At 34.0% G+C, this 26,400-nt stretch overlaps 3 protein-coding genes across 4 annotated transcripts in view; 1 reads left to right on the top strand and 2 right to left on the bottom strand.

The window, feature by feature from the left end:
• LOC132151506 (solute carrier family 12 member 5-like) overlaps positions 1–7,675 on the bottom strand; it is a 147,073-nt gene extending 139,398 nt beyond the window's left edge. For both annotated transcript variants that reach the window (XM_059559645.1, XM_059559646.1), the window contains exon 1: positions 7,289–7,675. In XM_059559645.1, coding sequence (XP_059415628.1) covers positions 7,289–7,409 — 121 coding nt within the window. In that variant the 5' untranslated portion in view covers positions 7,410–7,675. The remainder of the gene's footprint in view (positions 1–7,288) is intronic.
• Positions 7,676–11,718: 4,043 nt separating this feature from the next.
• On the top strand, positions 11,719–12,926 carry nat8l2 (N-acetyltransferase 8-like 2). Its single transcript, XM_059559324.1, has 2 exons — positions 11,719–11,806; positions 12,123–12,926. The coding sequence occupies exons 1-2, from the start codon at positions 11,791–11,793 to the stop codon at positions 12,797–12,799; spliced, it is 693 nt and encodes a 230-aa protein (XP_059415307.1). The 5' UTR covers positions 11,719–11,790; the 3' UTR covers positions 12,800–12,926.
• A 4,169-nt stretch (positions 12,927–17,095) lies between these two features.
• On the bottom strand, positions 17,096–23,653 carry LOC132151505 (1,25-dihydroxyvitamin D(3) 24-hydroxylase, mitochondrial-like). Its single transcript, XM_059559644.1, has 12 exons — positions 23,229–23,653; positions 22,468–22,658; positions 22,292–22,385; positions 22,114–22,207; positions 21,942–22,033; positions 21,675–21,786; positions 20,386–20,531; positions 19,968–20,134; positions 18,620–18,698; positions 17,664–17,861; positions 17,460–17,571; positions 17,096–17,340 (listed from the first exon to the last, which is right to left on the bottom strand). The coding sequence occupies exons 1-11, from the start codon at positions 23,469–23,471 to the stop codon at positions 17,461–17,463; spliced, it is 1,527 nt and encodes a 508-aa protein (XP_059415627.1). The 5' UTR covers positions 23,472–23,653; the 3' UTR covers positions 17,096–17,340; position 17,460.
• Positions 23,654–26,400: the final 2,747 nt, after the last annotated feature.

The raw sequence follows: 26,400 nt of genomic DNA, 5'->3' as shown, positions 1-26,400 counted from the left end.
TGATCTCTAGCACTGCAGATTTATTTAGCAGACATTTAATAAGAGGAATATAAGTCAGCCAGCACTCATATCTAACCATGACCGCGAGGAAAGGCCTGTCATTGATGTTTATAAGCAACATTTATCTCAAGACTAGACGAGATTAAAATCAATGTGAAGAGATGCCCTAATATAATGACATTACAGCACAGACGAGTGATCTGACAGTAATATCAATATCTATCAGACCTTTGGTGTTCGTGTGCCCGTGCAATGTTTGTAACGGCAGATCCAATCCGTATCTCTGACCTGTCCTTTCAGGAAAAGGGTAATTCAGTTATCATTTTATGACTTTAACAGTAAAACAAAAACGATTCAGGTAAAAAATAAAAAAAAAATCACAACAACAACAATCAAATCAAATAATTATAGAACGCAAGAGTTCAGCTAGACTGAGACATACGCATATTTTACATGTGGCATATTACATTTATATAATATTACATGCATGAAAGATGTGTATTTCAGTTTAATTTAGGCTGAAAAGGATTGTTTTAACTTTATATTTGGTAATTTAATATTTTAATATTACAAATAAATATAACACACACACACACACACACACACACACATATATATATATATATATATATATATATATATATACACATATATGCATAATGTGTGAATATTAGATCTTTTTTTAACAATATTAAAATGTGAGCGTGTGTGTATAAATCATGCATGAAAGGTGTTCATTTTAGTGTTCAGATTGTTTTCACTTTATATTTAACTATTTCATGTTTTATTTAATATTATAAACAAATAATGTTATTATTGTTATTTATATAATAAAATACAGTATTGCAGGCTTCAAAAGAATTGTTTTCACATAGACACAGAAGAAGAGAGTGATGGATGACGTTCCACATCGAGTGAATCCTGTCCTTCTGTAAATCCCACGGAGCTCGTGATCACCACATTATTACCTGACAGCGGCTGGTGGGACTGAAAGACTGATTAGACTAATAGACACAAAAACTGTGCCACCAGTCCAGCAATATGCTAAAATGGTGAGAATGCTTCCATGTCTCTCGCAGAATGGAAACAAACAGCTCGATGTGCTATCACGAAGAAAGGGTGGACTGCTCATTGAGAGCGAATCAATCAGCATATCCCAATACGCTAATGGCCTCCGCCGTATTTGGACAGCAATTGACTCTAAAGCATTATGCAGATGAAACCAAGCTGAGCAGCCAATGACAACAATGGAGATGTACACATCATCAGCTAAAACAATAGAAGCTGCACTGGCCGCATTTACTGCACTGGACGGATATTTTGGCACTACATAGTGTTTAACAAGGGAAATTAGGACCTGTTTAATATGAAAATTGTCCCAACAGGTTAAAACACACCAAAAATCATGAAGATCTCTGGGAAATTTATATATATGTAAACTATGCTGCGATTCTATGCTATTGAATTACACCTATATATATATATATATATATATAGGTGTAATTCAATAGCATAGAATCGCAGCATAGTTTATTATATTTATTATAAATATTTGCATGAATTCAATCAATCATTGCATCAATCATTTTTAGAAAATTCTAGGGAATCTGCATAGAACTGAATAAAAATAATATATTGATATTTAATCTTAATATGTTTTCAGTACAATTTTATTGTTTTACTTTCAATATAGTGTGGTTATTTTATTGGCTTGAAATATTTTAATTCAGAGCCATTAAAATTATTTTGTTAAATTAAAAAGTCTTACAAAATTATTTCATATTATTTAATAAAATAATAAATAATTATTAAAAAAGCATTTTCCGGATTCTGGTCAAGTGCATCCAGTTTTTTCGGTTTCATACCAGAATTTTCATTTTGGGGCATTTTTTTCTTTTAATGGTTTCAGTTTTACATTAGTTAACTAAAATTAATCTAGAAAACAATTTAGTTTGTAAAATGAAGCTAGCTGTGGAACAAGTGATTTTCAGTTGGTTAAAATGTATAAGAAATAGGATTTATTTATCACAAATATATAAACCTGTGCATTTAAAACACATTCACCCCCGGTTTCACAGACAAGGCTTAAGCCTAGTCCTAGACTAAAATGCAAGTCTGAGTTGTTTCAAATGAAAGAAACTTGTACTGATTGATCTTAAAATATATCAGTGCCTTTGTTTTGTCTCAAGATGCACACCAGTAATGTTTTTTTATAAGGCATGTTTATAAAAATTACTTAAATGTCCTAATTGAACTATGGCCTAATCCTGGTTTAGGCTAAGCCCTGTCTATGAAACCAGGCCTCAGTTTATTAGTACTAACACAGAAATCTGACCTGTTTCCTATCAGTTTATATATGACTGAAAACAAAAAATGCCTTTCGTCTCCATACCTCCCCAAAATATTATGTACAATTATTTAAAATTAAGAGCGTTAAAAGGTCTAAACAGGGACAATCCAGAAGCAAAATCAATGAACATGCAGTAGTCAGGCAAACACTCGAATGAACATAATAAATACAAATAATATAAATAAATTTAGGCCTGAATGTTTATTGTGCATATTAATACTACTTACAGTATGCATACAGTAATGGCATTTTCCTGTTGTGTTTTTAGCACACAAAACACAAGATCTGTTGTCAAAGCTTTGGTTCCCATGCACAACATACAAAGTCCTCCTTTACTTCTGCCAAAACTCCAGCGTGGGACGAAGTGACACACTTTCCGGGACGTTATTCTTGAAAGATGCACTCTTTTTCTTTGTGCAAACAATTACTCAATCGAGACGAATTTGTCCATTACGGCGCCTCCAGTAGAAGCTCATTGCGAAGCAGCCAAAACTCCCACGCTGCACGTCTGTGATGGAGAACACAGCTATTTTGCAGCAGTGTAATATGTATGAGTTATTACTGACATGGTTAAAAACAGCTTATGGCCCTGGTTCTGTCTGGTGTGTGAATTAAGCCAATTATTGCAATGAAGAAATACTGTATTTGGCACTCAGACTACTATTTCTGGCTGCTTGATAGAAAATAGTAAGTGTGATTAGCCATGTAAGTCGTCCACATGTTTAACAAATAGTCTAAGCAGGCTACAATAGGTGAAAATTAAGAAATTAACTATATATTTTACATTTCACACCATATCAGTAGCGAAGACTATATTAATGATAAACTCAGGAATAGGATTGAAAATAGTATTAATACCAAAACTGCTATGATTTTTATAGAAACAAACCAAATGAAAAATTGTATAAAAAATAAATAAATAAACAAATATATATATAAATACAAATATACAAATATATATATAAATATATATATATATACATTCAAAGCAATATTTTAGAAATTAATTAAATTAGTTATTACACCATGGAAGAGTCTTACAAGCAACTAAATTGTTCGAGTTTTAAAGAATTCAAATATATATATCAAACACCTATCTTGAAAATAGAAAAAGAAGGTATGTTCTTTGAAAATGTACATTTATGAATATAAAATTAACTCTTGTTTCAGAAATTCACCAACAAATTTAGGAATAAATTTCTTATACTTAATAGATGAAACCAATAAACAAACAAACACTTTACAATAAATTGAATACAATAAACACCAAAACTAGTGGATAAAATGATTGGGTGAAATACTGTCTCATATCTTACTGGGTAACAATTATGAATCATTTAATAAAAAGACAAGAAACAATTATTGTTATTAATTCTAGCAATTTATTTCTATGTTACTCAATTTATTATTCACAGGCAGATAGAGAAATCTAAATTATATTAAGTATATAATTATAAAAGGATATAAACAAAAATAAATTGGCCAATCATAGATTAGAATTGACAACCAAATTAGCACTGCGTCAGTGACTTTTACACCACTGGTATCATTAAATATGACTATTCTTCCAGTTTACAGCAAATATTGAGACTATTATAGTAATATCTGCCACTAAAAAGAGGCTACTACAAGAGAGGGTCACACTGAATCAGATACTGGATGATTTAAACTGAATCCAGGATGTTTTAATCACCTATTAGCTTCATACAGCATGTAGAGTTGGCTAGATCTTTCTGACCGTCTGGAGACATTCAAGGTCCAATGAACCTCTACATGGTTGGCATCTCAGCATCTCTTCAGATCGATAAAAACAACATCAGCGACAGCATGAAAAATAGCAGCAATGCATCATCCTTGTTGAGGTCTTTCTCACCAAACACCCATGAGACTCATGCATGTACCTGTAATACTCACATACGTGGACTGACTACAAAACCAATACTCTGCTATTTTATTGTTTATGCTTGCATGCATGCATACAGACACTTAAACAAATATACAGCCATGCACATCTAAAAAAACACTCAGAGTGGGTTTTTAGCCAATTCATGCTTCGTTTATGGACACAGAGGGTGATAGAGCAGCATTATTTGCTAGTGTGTGCATAATGGGAGCAGTCACTTTGGTTTTATTATTATCATCACATTCAGCACTCCCTCCGCACACACCAATCATGGCACAACGAGGATGCAGTTGTCATGGAAACGTTGTGGCGACTTGAACCAGAGATGAGATATCCAAGTTTGTACCATCTCTAGGCGACACCAAAGATGGATGTTCTACACCTTCTTGGACACTGTCTTCAATTTGTGACTTCAATGGATTTCACATGGCAAAAACATCAATGTTTGGCAGTGAACTCATCGGAAAAGATGTCTCAAGCTCTCTTCCACAATCTTGTGAGCCAACCTTGCATCTTCTAAGGAAGTAACCTAACCAAATTTTTCATCGTAAGTTGCTCAACATTATATTATAACATTATAACATAATAGGAAGCAAATACAAATGCTGCACAAATAGTGCTCCACGTCATGTGTATGTGAGACTTCAGTCTCATAAATACAAATATCATTTAAAAACATTAAACAGGTTAAAGTAATCCCCTTTTTATCAGTTTGTTCCAGAATTGAATAGAATATTTATTAAGATCAGACTGATTTTTACTGAGCAATGCATTCTGGGATAGCTTATATTTGTCTTAAAGATGGCTTTTCTAAAATTATATATAATAACAACTATTTCTGGAACAGGCTATGCATCAAAAGCTATATTTATTTGGTTAAAAATTCTTAATGTGCAATTGTTTTGATTCATTTTTTAATTTGTAATTGATTTCAAAAAGTACATAGGTAATTGAATAAAAATGCACAAATTGATATTAAAAAAAATCTGTAAACTCAATAAATAAGAAAAAGGCACATTTTGTCTTATTAAATATTCAATCACTTTAGTATATTTTTTATATTATATTTATGTTTTTAAAAATTTACAAGGAATTGTTTTTAAAATAAATTATTTTTATACAAAAAGTGTATAATGTATATAAATGCAAATGCAGAAGTTTTGGGATAAAGTCCTTTTTTTTTACAAGATTAGAAAAGTCAATCCAAAACTTTGCAATAAACACAGCTCCATTCTATGTTAGTAAATATATTATTCCAAAAATGTACATTTAAAAAAAAGAAAATGTAGACAAAGAGTTGTTTTGGAATTGGATTGTGACTTCAAGAATAGAATAGGATCATGAGGTGCCTAAAGATTTACACCCCCATATGTGATAGCTTAAAATGTGTCCTAGGTAGGCAGCTCACTAGGTTTTGGAGCAGAGCATCCTATCATGCTGCTATTCAGAGAAAACTAGGACACGCAGAAAGGTATTCATAAAACTTCACTCCGAGTCCTATCACGTGTACAGGAACTACAGCATTTGTAGTACAAACGAATGGTGCAATCCAAATTATTGGAATGCATAATGCTCCAGAGCAGTTTTTTAATAAAATAATGCCTTAAAACCCTTAATAACAAGCCAATCATGGCAAAAAACAACAACACTAGACCTATACTAGTATTTTAGTATTTAGTGGGCCACATGGTATCTATTTCAGTCATGCATATTAAATATTCCCATGTACAGTTCCATTTCACTGCTCCAAAATCCTGCTCCACATAACTAATATCAAACTTGTTCTGATGCATCGCACTGCGTTTTCACTTTCAGTATGCATAGACAAATTACCTGTCATAATAATAAAGCCTGACTTCTTTGTTGTATTTCTCTACACTCATCAAATTACATAATTGTTTCATACTTAGCAAATTCTCAGAGTGAAAATCAGCAAGCCTCATCACAGAAAACATCAAGAGGCTAATGATTACAGCTGAATAATACCGCCTGACTTGTATTTAATAGACTTCCTGTATGTCACACAGCGCAGTGTGCCTAAAACGCATTTCGCCTCATTAAATACTCAAATATTGTCAGAAGTGTGATTATGTGAAAACAACCGTGCCCACTTAAGGCTAACAGACAAGGCAAAACATTGTAACCATTTCAACCACCTACTGAAGAGAATCTACATGCAATACTGCATCCATTTGTTCATCCATCACTATATGGAATATTGCACAAAACTGCTCTCTCAATCAGATTTGGCACTGCAATACTGATGAACAAATAAAAACAAGCAGATTCTCTTTCCTGACATAAAGAAGCATTAAATCTCAAAGATGTACAGATTATGAATGCAATATATGACAGCTTGAGGAAGGAAATCATACACTTGCGCTGGACATACAAAACACTTCAACTATGCAATAGACAAATAAAACCCAATGTTCAGTGTGTTTAATGACATAAAGCAATGGCATACAGATTTTCTTAGTCCTTTTGAAATTCAAATAGAATAACTATAGTCTATATAACATTGCATGAATATGTTATAATATAAAATTTGATGTAAAATATCATACTTGGCAGAAGTAAACATTTAAGTATGAAAAAAAATATCATACTTAAAACTCATAAAAACTAATGCACTGTTTTGCAAATATAAAATAATAATAATAATAATAACTCATGAAAATAATAACTGGAAATTTACAAATTGAAAGTTTTATGTGGATTTGTAACTTTTATATGAAATATTAATCTTTTATTAATTTAATAATATATTCATATAGGCCTAGTATACGTGAAACAATACATGAATTGACATGAAATAATAAAAATACGTTTAGTTTAGTTTTTTATATATTTATATAATAATTTAAATATAATTAATATATGCATGCACATTATAAAATAGATTATTAATTTAGTCTCATTTGACGGTTATATCAGAGGGTGGAGTGTTGAATATTAATATTCCAGGCTCACATTCCCAGCAGTTGGATGAGTTTATCCTTCACAGGTGTCAAAACGTCAGAAATCTGGCTCACCTTTCCCGCATCGCTCCGCTCCCGTGGCGTCGGACGCGCTCGGCGTCTCCTCGTCGCCCTCGAACAGCTGGTTCACTTCGCCCTGGATGTCACCGGCGGTCACCCTGAACCTCTGGCTCATGCTGTCGCCGGTGGCCTGAAACTGACTGATGGGGAACGAATGAACGCGGCTTCGCTCTCTTCACCGGCTCCAGCTGGAGGAGTTCTCCGGTGATGCCGATGAGCGCCGATCCGCGGTAATCAGACGCTTTCTGGAAGAGGAGTACGAGGACTAGTGTTAATAAAAGAGCATAAACGTGTGTAACGTGTACGGTTGAGACGTGCGTTTTATTGTTCTTTGATAGCAGACACTGAATGAGTCTCGAGAGCGGATCATCAACCGGTGTCTGAGGCTCACTGCATGCGCATGCGCGTGCGCTCGATCAATCACAAACACTAAGCCGCATTCACAGATCGCAGTAGCTAAATGTAAAAAACAAACAAACAAAAAAAAAACACCCAATTAGGAGATATATATATATATATATATATATATATATATATATATATATATATATATATATATATATATATATATATATATCCTTTGTTTTCTCAATTTGTCCCCTTTTTTCATCATTTCACAAGAGAACTTTATTTTCCAAACCCATATATATATTTTTTTTCTCACAAAATTAAATGAAATTATCTTTATTAATTATTGTGGCAAAGTATTATATTCCCAAGACAAGATTAACTTTCAAACATTCATACCGTATATAGTACTGATCTCACAATGTACAACAAAAACACATTCAAGTATGAGAACACAAAACAAGACACTTATAAAAACCATTCTAAAGCTTTTCAAATTTATGCGAAGTATTGTTTTCTTATTTAATTTTTATATTTATTTTTACATATATGTTCACTTTATACTTTGTTTTTAGTTTTATTTCACATATTCTGAACTGTAAACCAAAGCTTCATATTTGCCTTGTTCTTGTTTTTTTTTTTACCGTGAATAAATGAAAAAATAAAAAATAAATAAATGTGTAAATATCATTTGATGCAAAATTGGACTTTATACCGTAATAAGCATAGTATTGCAATAATGTACAGTACTAATACCAAAAAATAAAATAAAAAATAATAATATGGTGGTAAATGATGGTACCATAACCTTATGTTTGTATGAACATGTATCATGGTAGGATCCTCACATCCTTTGAAAACCATACATGAATATGAAAATCATAACCACTAACCAATCAAAACCATAACTAATTAAATCACGAAATATGAAAATATTCATATTTACAGGGTTTGCAGGGTTTATTAAGGTTCATTTAAGTAATGAAATAAAATAAAATAAACGTCTATGATCAGATTGCAAAAAGGTGACACTCTTCCTTAGTATTGTTGTCTTGTTTTCCAGTGCAAATAGTTTACGCTTTGAGATGTTAATTATTGTTTTAATTTTGCTCATTTTCTCAAGACTTAATTTTACATTTGAATGTAAAGTAAACGGATATTGATTTAAGGACGTTTAGATATTTGTAAGGGAAAACAAATAAAAATAACTGGAAGATTATTTTTAAGCAATGCATGCCACAACTTTATGAATTTAGGACTTTCTGCTCAGATTTAAGTCATTTTAAAGCTGAATTAAAGGTATAGTTCATCCCCAAAAATTGATGTTTATCTGCTTACCCCCAGGGCATCCAAGATGTAGGTGACTTTGTTTCTTCAGTAGAACACAAACAAGCATAAATGCAGCATAAATGGCTGCCCACTGCTCAAGGTGTGTGTTCACGGTGTGTGTGTGTATGTGTGTGTGCTCTTGTTTTTGTGTCATATCAGGACACAACTCTGTAAAATGACATGGGTGTATGACACAGGTATTACAAGGAGAGGGTGACTTATGAGGACATAACCCATGTCCCCATTTTTCAAACTCTTATAAATCATACAGAATGAGTGTTTTTGAGAAAGTAAAAATGCACTAAGTTTCCTGTGAGGGTTAGGGTTAGGTGTAGGGTTGGTGAAGGGCCATAGAATATACAGTTTGTACAGTATAAAAACCATTATGTCTATGGGATGTGTGTGTGTTCACGATGTGTGTGTGCACTTTGGATGGGTTAAATGCAGAGCACGAATTCTGAGTATGGGTCACCATCCTTGGCTGTATTTCACATCACTTTCACTTTCACTTTCATCACTTCACTTAAAAAAGGCAGTGAAGTGAATCTCATCAGTAACAGTTCAGCGCTAAGTGGCGCTAATAATAGCAGAGATGAGTGAAAGCTGGACGTTCCACACTCATATTCAAACCAGTGCTGTCAAACAATTAATCATTCATTCAAAATAAAAGTTGTTGTTGTTTACATAATATATGTATGTGTGCTGTGTATGTTTATTATGCATGTATATATTTACTTAAAGTGAAAGTGGCGTGACATACCACTAGGCCACGACTTCCCCAACCTTAAAACAGGTTATGTTTATATATTATATATTAAACATATGTTTTATATTATATGTTTATATATTAAATATATTTATTTATAATATAATTTATATGAATGTAAATACATGTAAATATTTTGAAAAGATATCTACTGTATGTGTGTGTATTTACATACACAATACACAGAACACACACACATATTTTATAAAAACAAAAACTTTTATTTTGTATGCGATTAATCGTGATTCGTCTTTTGACAGCACTAATTCAAACACGTCTTTATCTACGTTCAGGACATTTCTGTATATGTTTAGGAAACTGTGAACTCAAAATGAAGTGAGTAAAATCTCCAGTCTGATTCGAGAATGTCCCTGTGACCTTTGAACCGCTTATAACGTAATTTAACACACGCACAGAGCCCATCTACGGAGAGCCTTCCCACTCCCTATTAAGTCCTATTGTACCGAATTTTGGTTGCAGTTCCACCAGAGTTCCACTGGGGGCGATCGACATGAGTGCAAAATGAATGGGAGTCTATGGGGCCAGACGGCTAAATTTGTCCTTTTCACCCGATTGCCGTTGAGAAATCTCAGATCTGATTGTAGATTTTGCAAGTTCAACGTGGGTTATAGGTCGAAAGTTGAATGAACGAGTACTTATGTCCTTTCGATTTCTTACAGGTTGAGTTGTTGTTGCCCATAACACGCTAGCATTCTGCTAATGAACGCTGATTGGTCAGTGACGGACTGATTATGATCAGAGATACCGCTTGATGGCATCCGAATCAGAATCAGCAGGATCAGAATGTTAAGGCGGACTTTTTAGCCCAAGTTTTTCTTTTCAACGCAGCAACTTTTTTTTTTGTTTGATGGCACTTTTACCTGCCTATTGTTATGTATGTACTGTGAAATTTACACGGAAAATAAATTGAATTTGGGTACTTGTTGTGTTATTCTTGTGTTAAGAAATACCGGATACATATGGTAAAGTATTGCCACCTTAAAAAAAACTAACAAATGTCACGCTCAATAGTGCTAAATATCAATAAAAATTGAAAAAGGAAAAAAATGCCTCGCAGATGTGCAATGATAAATTGTTCTAATAGTGGGCAAGGGTTGTCCTATTTCTCATTTCCCAAGGACGAAAAAAAGGTAACCCATGTGGACTGTGTTAATTGTCGAAGCCTACCTGAATTTACGGTGGTTCATGTGGGAGGGAAAGTTGGCAAAAAGCCAAGTTGGCTAATGTCCAAAATCGGCCAGGTTGCGCGGGCTACCACAGATCATAACAATACGTGTTGTTGGGAGGGGGACTCTTCGATTGCTATATACAAATTGTTTTGTTAATATTTTAACTATTTTAACTACTTCACTGAATCACCTTCTACAGACTGAATGGTTTTTTTTAGGAGTTACGAAATGCTGTGGCTTAATGACCTTGCATAAATGGAAGTATACACCATACAATTTAATCTTGAAACAAAAATGTTTTCTCAATTATTTATTTTTATCAGATGTTGAACATTGCAATAGGAGGATATTTGATGATTTAAATCAAAATGACGTTAAATAATACATTTTTCAACGGCTCTGGAAAGCACCATAGACCTTCTCGGAAAGCACAAAGTGACTGAAGGATTGCCGTAAAGCAGTATCTCTGGTCGTACGATGTGTATAACATTAACGTCATTGACATTTAAAAAGTCTTTTTAAAGCAAATAAGTGACTCTAAAAAATTTAACACCAAGCAATGTGTAATTTCTTTGCATCTCCTTTCGAATACAACATTCAAATTACTATTATTCATACTAAATTATATCCTGAGAAAAGTGGATTTTAAGGGGTATACCGCCATTGACCTCCATTCATTCTGCACTCGTCTTGTGAGCGCCCTCATATGGAATCAGAGTGGAACTGCAACCAGTTCAGAAGCCGGAAGTGTAGTGAGAGTGAAACTTCTCGCCATATTAGACATTCACTGGCACGCATCATGTGATCGACCAACAGTGCACTGCAGACACGAACAGACCATTGACTGGAAATAAAGGATACTAATGACCAAATCAAACAGTAAGTAGCTAACATTTCTATCTATCTATCTATCTAGACTTTCGCTGACACATGCAAACATTCTAATTTAAGCTTTGTAGTTTCACCAAAAAGTTAAAATTCTTTGATTATTTACTCACATGCATGATATTTTGATGTTGTTCTTTAGGGATTCAGATGTGGTACAGTATATATATAAGATACATTATTGAGATGGCCATATACATTACATACATTAATGTGTGGAGATTACAGTTTATTTTGTTTTTAATAATTTTCTGTTTTAATGATTTTCCCCTATCCATTTCTATTTGTATTCCTCTTTACAATCCACCAGTGCCCGCTGTGATCCGGCGATATCAGCCGTCTGACCGGGAGACTGTGGAAACTGTTTTCCGGGAGGGAATAATGGAGCACATCAGTCCTGCATTCATTTATGCCATGACCCGTCCGCTGCACATCACTGTAAGCCTGTTCTTTTACATCGGCGCGTATGTGATGGGTGGACAGTCTGTCGTTCTGGCCCTGGTGTCTGGAGGAGCCTGGATCGGCCTCGTGTACTTCTGCTGCTTTGAGTTTTACACCGGCTACGTCCGAGCGAGACTGAACACGGACATGCGGGACGTCCCGGGTTACTACCTCAGTAATCCAGATAACTGCTTCTGGGTTGCAGAGGCTGAGATACACGGCCGGCCTCAGGTTTTGGGGATGGTGGCTGTGGAAGGTAAAAGTGAAAAAGGAAAAAAGTATGGAGAGCTTTACCGGATGATTGTTTCATCCAGCTGTCGCCGTTCTGGTCTCGGTTTACAGCTGGCCAAAACAGCTGAAGACTTCTGTAGGGAACGCCATTTCACAAAGATCCAACTTTCCACCTCGTCTACACAGAAAGCAGCCGTGGCGTTGTACTTAAGGCTGGGTTTTAAACTGGTCCTGGTTCATACTCAGTCTGAGTCTCCCAAGTGGATGATCTGGATGACTAGAGCAACGATTCTGACCATGGAGAAGAACATTTGATCATAAGCTTCTCAAATCTTTTATAGTTCTGACTGATGTACTGTTTTTCTTTCGTAATCATAGCTCCATGGTTATCTTGCACTTTTATAAATGTAACAAAAATTGATTAAAGATTTTTCACTTTTGACATTTGGTTGTTGTTTTTATTTATTGCATGCAATACGTATCTGTGCATTATTACTAAATATCATTATTTTAGTTATTTAATTTTTTTCCTGTGCATCATTTCAATTAATTTAATTGCACAACCCAGATGAAGGTTTCTTTGAAATTAGTTTCTTATGTTCACCAAGGCTTTGTTGATGTCTTCAGTGTGACATGATTAGTCAGAAATCTCTGTTGTTATTAACATATATTTTATTACAAACATATTAAGTAGAAAAAAAACAAAAAAAACATCAATAATAGAATGCTAATAATAACCAAGGACCAAATTCTAATATCAGAATGATTTCTGAAGGTTCATGCGACACTGAAGACTGGAGTAATGATGCTGAAAATACAGCTGTGACCACAGGAATAAATTACAGATATTGTAAATATTAATAATATGTTGCAATATTACAGTTTCTATTGTATTTATCAAATAAATGCAGCCTTGGTGAGACATAAATAAAAATAAAAATAAAATAAATAAAATTGTTTTCAAAATTTGACACCAAAAAGATATTAATAAATAAAATGCACTTATAAATGTGAATATCAGTAAATGAACAAAGTTATCCGCTATAAAATTACAGAAATGCCTGAATTACCAGCAAATGCAATTTATAAATATCCGAAGAAATAATATGGCTATCAAAACATCCTGGAGCTTATTTTGAACTTGACTTGTTTTTGTTTAGTTTTTTCAGTGATCTACAGCAATTATTAATAATAAATTATGGTAAAGTGTGCTTTAGTAAAAGTAACAAGGCTTCTACAAGACGCTCTACTGTTGTACTGCTTCTAAACAGACACTAGAGGGCGACATCAACCTTAAAAATATCCATTGCTGCTCTATTAACTTCAAAGATCTCAGGGATATTTTCTATCCAAATTGCATGTTAGATCATTTTGTACCTGTGAATAATGCATTGTAATGCATTTAGTGGTTTTCCTATACTTGAATATGTTTTTGCACATCATTTCATGAAACTGTGTTACAGCAGTTTTAATACAACATAAGAGATGTTCCTTTTACATTTCCTCAAAACATTACGTTCTGTTCACATCAGAAAAATCTTTTATTAAAGCCACATATTGATATTTTACAGTCTCACAATGATCATGTTTTACAAAAAATTCACATGTGTCAGAAAGCATTTGAAAGTATTACAGGTTTCTCCAAGCGCAGTGATGATTTCAAGGCTACAGGGTCATTTTTGACACTGAAAGTAGATAGATTGATCTTAATTCACCATATAGTAGAATAAACCAAATACACGATGGTTTTGAACACTTCTCCTACTACTAGATGTAGTAATGGCCTGCTCGTACAGAGATCCGCCTCTGAGTAAAGACCACATTGATTGCAGTTGTATACAGTAAAACAGCACGGATGATAAGGAGACTGCTGATAATACATATAAAACATGGAGGTTGGTATGTTTAAGGTTTCTACAAGTTAAACTAATTTCATTCAGCTCATGTGTGTGTGTGTGTGGGGGTGTGTGTGTAAAGGTTATAGTTATTTATGATACCATTAAAAGTTTGGAGTCAGTATGTTTTTGTAAAAAAGGCAGGAAAATACAGTCTCATTTCCAATTCTACTGTCATCTACATTTAAATTAAAACTAAATTAAAAAAAATGTTATAAAGTTTTTTTGTTTACTTAATTATTATTATTGTAATTAATTATTAATAAAAAAATATATATATATATATCTTTAAATATTACATACGTGAATGTATGTTAAATTAATATATAAAAAAATGTATGAATGTATGTTAAAATTATATTATTATTATTATTATTTAATTGTACAAAAAACTCAAGAGTTGTTGATTACTGCAGCTTATTTAAATTCTGTATTTTTCGTCATATACTGTAGGTGAACTGGAATTTATGCCAATCTCAGGATTTTAATAATCTCAGTGTTGAACGTGTAGTTTTAGTTTGGCATTGATTAAACAGGAATCCAATCTTGCGTAAGCCGCTCTACTATGGGATAAACACATCCTACAAAAACTTACAGAAAAACTAATAAGGCAGGAACATGACAGCTTAATTACAGTAATGCCATTCCATCACACTTACAGTATAGATCAAGTCAGAAAAAAGAAATAAACACTAGGTTTGGATGATTCAATCACTGCTTGTCTTTAGTTGCGGTTTTCTTATACTACTATAAACACGAGCGGCAATCAGGCATTTGGCTTTATTGCATTGCTTTATTGGTGTAGTGAGTTTGTTTTGCTCTAAACCTACATGACACGAGGTGAACGACACTGGCATCGGGCCAAAGCAAAGGGACGTTGAGAAACTGGGGTTAAAGTTACAGTATTTGCTGTTATATCACTTGGCAGTGTTTTTGTGTGCCTTTCTGTCAAAACATCAGGTTCATAGCTTGTGAAATACCAGAACATGATGACATTACTGAATCTGTGTCAATCCAGTGTCAGCTGACAGGCTCAGAGTGGCCAATTAACCCAAACACCCCATCCACCCCTGAGAACGGGTCAACACCTCACACAGAGCACAACAATGATACGTACTGGGAAAACAACAACAACAACATATAGATTTAAATGTTGAAATGTTGTTTTAATAACCTTATTTACATATATAATATATATTTTACCTAACAGAATAAGATGATAGATACAGAAGAAAAAAAAGAAAAAAAAGTAAAAGAAACATTTCTTATTATCAGTGTTGAACATTTTTGTTGGAACTGTGTCACATTACCATTCAAAACTTTGGGGTAAGATTGTTAAAAAATAAAATAAGATAAAAATAAATTAAAAATAAATTTTAAACAAACACTGATTTTTGTTTAATCAAAAAAAAAAATTATAATAATAATAATAACCGTTTCTTGAGCTGCAAATCATCATATTAGAATGATTTCTAAAGATCATGTGACACTGAAGTCTGGATTAATGCTGATGAAAATTCAGCTTTGATAACAATAAATTACACTTAAAATATTGCCATTGAATTCTTTTCTTGTAATTCAATGGCCCTTCACCGGTTATTCCACTTATTCTATAGCTACCACATCTCAAATATTGATCAGATGCTGTATTTAAAGACACTCATCAGGTTTTTGTCCTTTAATCACTCTTGTGCGTTGGATTAAGTTCGTAACAATTCTTAACATTAACTAGTTGCTTATTAGCATGCATATTACTAGCATATTGGGTGTTTTTTAGTAGTTATAAAGGTTATAAAGCACATATTAATGCCTTATTGTGCGTGGATGAAACATATTTTAGACGCTGAAATCCTACCCCTAACAACTACTTACTGACTAATAATAAGCAATTAGAAGTTTATTGAGGGAAAGCTCTTAGTTAATAGTGAATATTTGTTCCCTATTCTAAAGTGTTTCCTTAACTTCTTATGCATCTCATAAAATAAATAAATAAAAAAAATACAATGATGGAGTGTCTTTAAAAACCTTCTTTTGCATGGAACGACTTCCTTCCACCACGGATTCAAATCTCAGTTTGACAGTTTAACAGCTGAGCTCAAGATCTCTTACTAATCAGAAAACCTCACTTTAGAACTAAAGCTAATTGTATCACTGTATTAAAAGTTCTCTGTACTATGTAGAGTCGAGTATTATGACAGAAAGATGGACTGAGCGAGTGTGATTATTTGCTTCTGATAGAGCATTCCTTCTTCAGCTCAATCTCATATATATAACATGAGTTTGAATGTCTGTTGAAGAAAGCGATATCTTTGTCGTACTATCCTGATTTCTGATGATAGCGCTAAAAAATTAAAACCATGGTTCACTATAGAATGGAATGATTACAACGTCTAGACCCCAGTATTGCATTTAAATGTTTCATTAAGAAAAAAAGTGGTGAAAAATATCCAGTGAATTTCTAGACTCTCGTGATTTTCTTTTCAAAAATCACTCATTGTTTTTTCATCACTCATACAGACATACATTAAACATATTATACATATTTATTCATGAGTACATAAATAGAATGTTACATTTATGTTTTATATAACATGTATATACAACATTTCTACACTTTTTTTATATAAAAAAAATAGATTTTACATAATACTGTACATGGAATGATTTCAGTGCTAAATATTGCATAGAAAATTTACCATCTCTACATAACATTTTAACATTTTAGTAAAATATATTTACTATAGTAATATAGTAGGTAGCAGCTATTAAGAGAACAACTTAAATATTTAATTTAAGCTCATTTTAATAGAGTAATAAATAGAAGAATTATTTACTAGTATCATAAAACTAAATACTAATAGTTTGAGGTATTTGTGTAAGCTTGATTTATTCTATAGTTTAGCAGCAGTATAAAGGCCTCGCAATGTGTCCGATCCATTAATATGGAGTTCAGGTTATTATCTGCAAAGAATAAAAAAGAGGGTTTCAAATTACAAAGGAAAAGAGCTTTAGAAAGCACACAGGAGCATCAAATCTTTGTTAATATCCTTATGGCCTTGAATGAGAAGTCATTTTCATACCTCATCGTCGGACAAAAGCCACAGGAAGCTCTCGACTGGGAACCAGAGTTCCTGAATGCAGTGCGTCCACCGGCTCATGATCTGTGGCCACAATCTCATAGTCACGTAGTATCTGAAGATGATGAAGAGTATGAAAAATGACATCAATCTACTCATATTAATACCTAGAAGTATTGCATTAGCTTCTATGTCCAGCGAACGTACCCAGCAGAGACTGAGTTGGATCTGTAGCTCAGCGAGTCGCCGGCCGATGCACATCCTCTTTCCGATCCCAAACGGCACGTGTGCGAAAGGATTGATGGAGCTTTTCTCCTGAATCCAGCGCTCTGGTCTGAACTGCTTCCCGTTGTCAAAATACTCCTCGTTCGAACCAATAGCCTGAGTGTTGATCATCAGGACCGTCTGGGAACATCATGAGAAATAGGGATGAATAAGTGATGAACGAGACACAGCCTACAGTCTTGTGGCTCTTTTGCAAAATCTAGTGAGACTTTTTAGATAAAATACACAAATATATTATACTTGGTATTCTAATGACAGTTTAATATGAAGTATAACTGTATATTATACTTTATATTTATTTAAATGTTTTATATTCATTTATATATATTTTCCCTTGTATATGGCAAATTATATGAATAATTCTATTCTAAAATACATTTATAATGAAAATGTGTATTAATAATAATAATAATAATTATTAGTAATTACTGTAAAGATCATATATAATATATTAATTCTAATTCTAATTCTAATTCTATTAATTATTATTTTGATTACTATATATATATATATATATATATATATATATATATATATAATTAAAAAAAAAAATCTAAATATAATTTAGAAACACCAAAAGCAGCGTCTAATTAAATACTCACTATTTAAATATTTTATATTTTATGCTATATATTTTTTAGAGTATCACATCGCTAAAATTGAAATACGTTAAAATATATTGGAATCTATTGTGCCATCATGAGAGGAGCATTTTTTGCTGCCAATTTATAGTTTTGGAAATCGTTCTTATTTCAGTTAGGATGCTGTCTGAGAAGGGAGCTGCCAGTTAGACAGCAGACTTCAAGGTTGCTCACTAGGTTTTGAATCAGAGTTCATATGGGGGCAGTAGAGAGCAGGTCTAATAATGAGATACTCACTCCTTTGGACAGAGTATAATCGCCCAGAACGGTTTCTTTGTCTAAGGTACGGCTGGTGAACGGCACAGACGGTGAAACTCTGCGGGGAAAAAGACAACAATGAACCTCACCTTTTGAGAATTCTTGTAAATGTCCTATTTTTTGCATGCATGAGCGTGTAAGCTGAAAGGTATGAGGCACGTTATGCTGCTAATGCAAGTCAAGGCTAGATAATCCCACAAATACACCATCAACATTCCCAGCACATGCTTCAGCATTATCCTGCTTTAATGTCCGTGTCTTCCTGTAACGCATGACTGTCGCCTGAAACATGAAAGCATATGAGGCATAAGCATGCTTCCATGCGCTTTCGGATTCCAGTCTGGACTATTATATCAGCTGACTGGATCTGGGAACGACCAGCCTAATTCAATGCTTCAATGATTCACCTCATATGAACTTTTTACAGCTGATACAGAGACACTCTAAAGATTCCAAAGGAGTTTTATTTTGCAACAGTGTAATAAATGAAAATGTTTTAGTTCCTCTAAAATTTTTCTTTACATCAAACAGTTCTTAAAAAAACAATTTTCCTTAGTTTAAAGAACATTGTAATAATCTAAAGAACCTTGGAAGGTTCCAAAAAGGTTTTCCATGTTCTTTCATGGAGTCATTGATTCCAAAAAAAAAAAAGATTTTTTTTTTTTGAGTATAAGACTTAAAAGAACCATTTTCTCCAATTTCCTGACTTTCCTCACTAATTTCCATCTCTTAAAAATAATAATATTGGCATTGATGAGTCAATGAAGAACCTCCAACCTCCATGAAACCACTAAAGGTTCTTTATGGTAGAAAATGGTTCATTAGATCATTTATTTATTTGTTTATTTCAATTGTTCAGTGAAAGGATATTTGGGGAACCCAAAATGGTTCTTCTATGACAAAGCCGTGAAAACATTCTTTTGGAACCTTCATTTTTTCATTGAGTCTTGAAGAAGATTTGAATTATCTGAAGAACCGTTTTCCACTATAAAGAATATTTCTTGGAATGGAAAGATTCTTCACTCTTAAAAATAAAGGTTCTTTATTTGGCATTGATGGTTCCATGAAAAACCTTCAACATCCATGGAACCTTTCCATTCCACAAAAGAAATAATGGTTCTTTTAATAACTGCTCACGGTCCTTAAATGGCATTGATGCAAAACATGCTTTGGAACCTTTACTTTTTAAAATTCCATTTGTGTTAAAGATCCTTCATGGAATCTTCAATGCCCAAATAACTTTTCAATAAACAGATCCTTAAAGATCCATGTATTTCTTAGTTTCAGTTCATTTCAGTTTTTCTACTATCTAGTATATTTTGCCCACCTCATGGACTCCTTCAGGCAGGCTTTGAGGTAAGGCATGTTCTTGATGTGCTCAGCACACGGTGTTTCACCTGCAGGCACCACATCCTGGATCTCCTTCAGAAGTTTAGCTTGGGCGCAGGGGTTACGAGAAAGGTTGAAAATAACCCACAACATGCTATTAGCAGTCTGCAAGAAGGAAACAAGAAGTTTGCATGGTCAGTCGGGCCACACTGTACATGCGCGCTATGTCTGCCCTGCCTCATTCTTCTGACTTATGTGCTTGATTGAGCTAAGCTGTGTGTTGTTCAATCTAAGCCTGGATAAGAGCAGAACAAAGACGAGTTAAATCAACTGTTTTTTTAGCTCACTCGCGTGTGACTCAAAAACAAGCTCGCTGAAATACAAGTGGGTTTGTGTGGGGTCATGAAAGTGCGTACCGTCTCCACTCCTCCGACCTGGAGTTCAGTTGTGGCGGCATACAGCTCCTTCTTGGTCAGGTGGCTCTGGTGATAGATGTCGCCGAGGAAGCTCCCTGTGCTGCCGTTTGAGTGCTTCTTCAGATTCTTGTCAATATAAAGTTTTGCTGTTAAAATGATGGATTACTTGATTAGTTTTTTGATAGTTTTGAAAGTTTTAAAACATGACATCTAGAGTGGTATTTTATGAAAATAGAAGTAAATAAATGTTTGTTTTTTGTTTTACAATAAATGCACAATTTTATTTAAATACATTATATTTATATAAACACACTACCATTGGGGTTGATTTGATATGTTTTTGAAATGAAGTCTCATTTGCTCACCAATGCTGCACTTTTTCATAAAAAAATGGTAAAAAGGTGTATGATTGTGAATTATTACTGCAATTTAGAGTAAATGTTTTTTTTATTGTAATAAATTTACAAACATAATATAGTTCTGTGAAAAAAAGCTAAACTTTCAGCATCATTATTGCAGTCTTCAGTGTCATCCTTCAGAAATCATTCTAATAATCTGATTTACTGCTCAAGAAACATTTCTGATTATTAGCAATGTTTGAAATCTAAATGTAAAATAGATAAAAATGTATATGAAAATTTCTATTTAAATTGCCACACACACAGATACATACACTTCTTTTTTTTTTTTTTTTTTTTTTTTTATATATACAGCATCCCTTTTGTGTATACCTTGAATGCACTTTGGATGGAAGCATCTGCCAAGTTCATGAGTGTAACTATTCTATTCAATAACTTAAAAACTGTTAAGGTATTACCACTTTTGTCTTAATGGCCTACGTGGGGAATGCCCTTCTTGTAGTCAGGTACAGCACGTGCTGCTGTTGTTTAGCCGCAGGTAAAGTGAAGTATATGTGAATGTGTGACAGGTGCTGTGAGTGAGCCGCCGCTAATGGAGCCAAAGCAGCATAACAAACTGGGAGTAATTCAGTCTCACATCAACATTCCTCCCTCCCTCCCTCCCTCCCTCCCTCCCTCCGCTCCTGCTACTACAAATATTTGGCTGGATTCTCATGCACTTTAATGCAGGTCACTGCATTTACTACTGTGGTTTACTCTCTCTCTCTCTCTCTCTCTCTCTCTCTCTCTCTCTCTCTCTCTCTCTCTTTCCTGCTGTGAGCCCAATCTGCTACTGTTGGTGCAGAAAGCCGTAAATTCATGTGTCATCACCTGACTGGAAATGAATGCTTTATGGATCACATTTCAACTGATTAAGGAGCTCTTTAGTACCTGTGTTAAAAATACGGTCCCAGGCCGCTGTGTGATCTTGCCATGTTTTCGTATTGAGGGTCTTGTGGAGATCCACGGGCGTCACCATCATCAGCCCAAAGGTGCTCATCATCTGAAAGTGAGAAAACAACATGTGGATCTGTTTTTGAACTATGAAACACTTTGCATCTTTGCATTGCATCAGAAGAGATTTAGATAAAGCTTATGCACTTAGTATGTTACTCACTGTTTGCACTATTAATCGGTTCAAAAAGATAGTACATTTACCGTTTTTACTGACGTGATGAAATCCATGGCCTCCTGGCTGACATTGTCTTGCAAGAGTCCAAAGCGTTTGTCATAAAGCACATAACAAATAGCTGAAAGACCAAAGAGAAAGAAATGTAATGCAGTTCATTTTAGCAAGTCAGTATGTTGCAACTGTGACATGAAAACTCACTTTCAAAGGACCACTTGTTCAGTTCAAAATACAAATCGTCGATCTTCCCGTTGACTTGGGCTCTTCCAATCCTCTTTATCAGATCAGCTGAAACCTTTTCATTAAGACAACAAGAGGTCATTCATACAATCTATGCATATATGTGAATTATACTTGATGTTTCTCAAGCAGAACTGACTTCATTGATTTTCCCGTCCAGTTTCATGACTTCGGTTGGTTTCATGAGTTTCTGCTGGAAAGCGCTGCGCACCCGCTGCCAGTCCTTTCCTTCCCTGTAAATGCATTAGTTTACATTATAGAATATAATGAAAAAAACAATAAATCTCAAATGCATAACTGAACTATAATATTTACAGTATAAGCAGCCCATATGCTTCATCTCGCATGTCTCTGTAGGCTTTCCATGGTTTGATCTCCAGTCTCTGAGGATAGCTGCCCTCCTTCCTGTAAAGAGCCTCCAATAAACATGGAGCCCCAATGTGAACCGATTCAAAAGAGCCCAGCTTCATCTGGAAGATCTTCCCAAACTTCTTATGGTAATTAATCTGAGGTTGAAAACAGAGTAGCAGAGAAAATACCCTTAAAACTGAACAAATGTACAGGAATGAATGAATTATATATATATATATATATATATAAAAAGCACACAAGAAATTTAATTAAATCATGCATTTGTTTATTAAAAAACTAAATCTGTAAACTTCACTACACATCAAAGTCATGTAATAGTTTACATAATGAAAAGCCTACATGACTGAAATCCATGACTAAAAAGCCTAAAATCATGCATTTATAATTTATTTTAATAACCATAAAAACATGAATGTTTCAATAACCTTTGTTAATTTATACTGTTAATGTATAGTGCATATATAAGAATAATATAAATGAAAATCCAACATGAATTCAAATAAAATAATAAATTTACTAATAATGGAAATCAAGACATAATGTTATATACTATACTGTATTTCAAACAAAATTCAATTATGAAATAAACTTTAAAGTAATTATAAATGTAGGGTTTTTTTTCAATTGGAGTAAATAAATAAAAAATTTGTATGTTGATTTTTTATTTTTTTTTGCATAATGTATAACAATAAAGAGGTTCATACCAACGCCTCATGTTGTCTTTTAAGACCTCCTTTCCGGAGCAGCTCGATGAGGCTTCCGAACAGCGGCCAGTTGGTTGGTCCAGGGATGGAGTCGAGACTGTGCGCGCAGGGCTGCGCGCTCCCTGCAGCATCCTTCGAGTCCAGCACACACACGGAGGATGTGGGCTTGCAGTGCTGAAGCCCGATAGACTTCTTCTTCAGCAGCTCCAGAATCTGAGGACCTTTCTGGATATGTGTTCTCATCTTGACGAATGCGTAAAACGGCGTGCGTAAAAGTGTTCATGAAGTTTCTCTTAAATGGCACTATATATACTAGCGGCTGTGTTTATCTCGGTCGGACGCGGCGACCAATCAGGAATCGTGTGTGGAAGTCGAGCCCACCATTCATTTATGGATCCGCTTTGGTGAGGACCGCATGACCCCATATAGACCGAGGAAGTGCCCTCAAACGCGCTTTATAAATAAACATAACTGAGGTAACGCGGTTCGCTTTGAGCTGCCCTCAACTCCTCTCTCTGAGTAAACACTGAGACCACGCGACGCCGCGACGCGCAAATATTTGCTCGGTATCTCCTGTGCGCACTCGTGGACTGAGGCGATCGCCAATCGCGGTTGTTTGTACAATATCTGCGATGGAGCTCAAGAACATGTCAACGTAGAATTTCATTGATGATATCTCACATATCATCATTAAGCATCGCTATGCGCACGTGCAGCACCTTGCATAGTGAACTTTTTGCATTGAGATAACATTCATTTACTACATTTTTAAAGTATTGACAATAAAAGTATATCAGGAACGCTGTATGTTTGTCCATAAGCATCAAAAGATTAGATTGCATAATATAAGGAAGTGTAAATCTAAATGTTTCTGCAATGTGACAAGATATACAAACATAAATGAATTTGAAGTCAGGAAGGCATGCACTGCATCTTTTTATTTTTCTTTGCATTGAATTGTGTATTATGGTTTCAAAGCATTGCCTACTAAAAATACCAGGATAGTTATGTAACATGGATGTTTGTCCATGAACATCAAGATTTTACATTACAAAGTTGCATGTGAGTAGACTGTAAAAAATATTGATTATTGGAATATGTTTTACAAGAAAACATTGTTTCAGTTTTTGTAATTCTGAAATTAGTGTTACTTGCTACTTCTTTATAATTATTTGTGAATTTTATTAGCAATTTCTGAGTGAAAATAGTTTCATGTCCGATATTTTCTTCCAAAGTGCATATTCACACTATATATTTTTTCTTCTTGTTTAAAGTTGCAATTAAAACAATAATTATACAGTATATATATATATATATATATAAAAGAAATAATGTATTAAGTATTCAATGAGTATTATATCATGAATTTGCCATGCATAATAATTATAGATCAATAAAAAAGGATTTTTAAGTGAATTATCTCCCACTACACAACAGCTGAAATTGCATATAAAACAGCTTGTAAAATACATTTTAACTATCATATTTAATTGCAAAGTACGTTAAGCATTGTACATTTCTGTACGGGTTGTTTAGCTGGACCATGTTGTTAATGTGTGTATCGTATGACCCATGATCATGAGTTTTGGGTATAAAATTAGCCGGGTAAGCATGTTGCCCAGTACCCAATATGAACTCAAGCCCCTCTGGTAATCCCACGCTCATGATATGGCGTAATTTTACCAAAGTAGAGAAATGTGGTACAGTAAACATGTTGACTCATAGCATACATAGGTCTTGTTTAAATAACCTTGAACCCTCTTCAGTGCTTGCTGTGCTGCCGTAGTATTAAACAACACTTTGTCCATGTAAGGCACACCACACAGAGAACAGAGTCATCCAGACTGGGTTTGCTAGTGCCTACGAGACACCTGAACATGAACTCAAAGTCATGGACAAAGTCAGTTACAACAGAATGCTTCTTACAAATTATCATTACATTCTCAAAAAGTTAACTTTTTTTTTTTGGGGGGGGATGTTCGTTCGTCTAAGATGGTTTAACATCTGATGCTGTTCAATTTAATTGCAGCACAAACTGGAATTTTTTTACACTCTTTTTTTTTTTTTTTTTTCACCAGAAATATTTGGAACACACATTGTGCACATTGACAAGGCTGATGGTAGTTTTGTTAATTGTTCTGTTAGCTGAAGCTGTTTTTGACAAATAATCCCAAAATGGCCAAATATCGGCTGATTTATCATGTATATCTTGTCCAGCATGATGGTCAAATTGCACAGTAAGGTCACATATGCTTTAAAAATTAACCTGGAAGTTTAAAGGGTAATTATTTTTATGTTGTACATTTTTATTACCATCTTATATGTCATAGTATATTAGATAAAATCATTTAAATAATAATAAAAACATTAAATTAAATAAAAAAAAAAGATATATATATCTATATATATATATATATATCCTAGTGGTCTCTCTTAATTTTTTCACTCTCTTATTAAAATGTTACAAACAAAACATTTTTCAAAGGAATTACATTTTAATCGATAATCATTTTTAATTGTCCCTATTGTCACTTTCAATCCTGCTAGCATTTTGTCCCTTTAAATTAGTAAGGTCCTTAATGACATCATCCTCCTGGAAGTGACATCATTATGGAGGGAAATCAGCAGCACACACATGAAAGTGACGTGACATTCAGCCAAGTATGGTGACCCATAATCAGAATTTGTGCTCTGCATTTAACCCATCCGAAGTGCACACACACAGAGCAGTGAACACACACACACACACACTGTGAACACACACCCGGAGCAGTGGGCAGCCATTTATGCTGCGGCACCCAGGGAGCAGTTGGGGGTTCAATGCCTTGCTCAAGGGCACCTAAGTCGTGGTATTGAAGGTGGAGAGAGAACTGTACATGCACTCCCCCCACCCACAATTCCTGCCGGCCCGGGACTCGAACTCACAACCTTTTGATTGGGAGTCCGACTCTCTAACCATTAGGCCACGACTTCATTAGTGAGTAAAGCTTTTATGTTAATTATATGATGATCTCATACATGCATTCTTTTGTCTGTTTAGCTTTTTTTAATTATTGTTTTTTTATTTTACCTGTATTATTATATTTATATTATTTCTTTGTTGTAGTTTATATTTGTTCAGTACCTTTATATTGTATGTTGGAAATCAATAATAATAATAATAATAAAAACA

The sequence above is a fragment of the Carassius carassius genome, chromosome 10, assembly GCF_963082965.1.
Source record: "Carassius carassius chromosome 10, fCarCar2.1, whole genome shotgun sequence".
Taxonomy (NCBI): Eukaryota; Metazoa; Chordata; class Actinopteri; order Cypriniformes; family Cyprinidae; genus Carassius; species Carassius carassius.
Note: the sequence above shows the minus strand (reverse complement) of the source record. Positions and strands in the feature narration are given on the sequence as shown.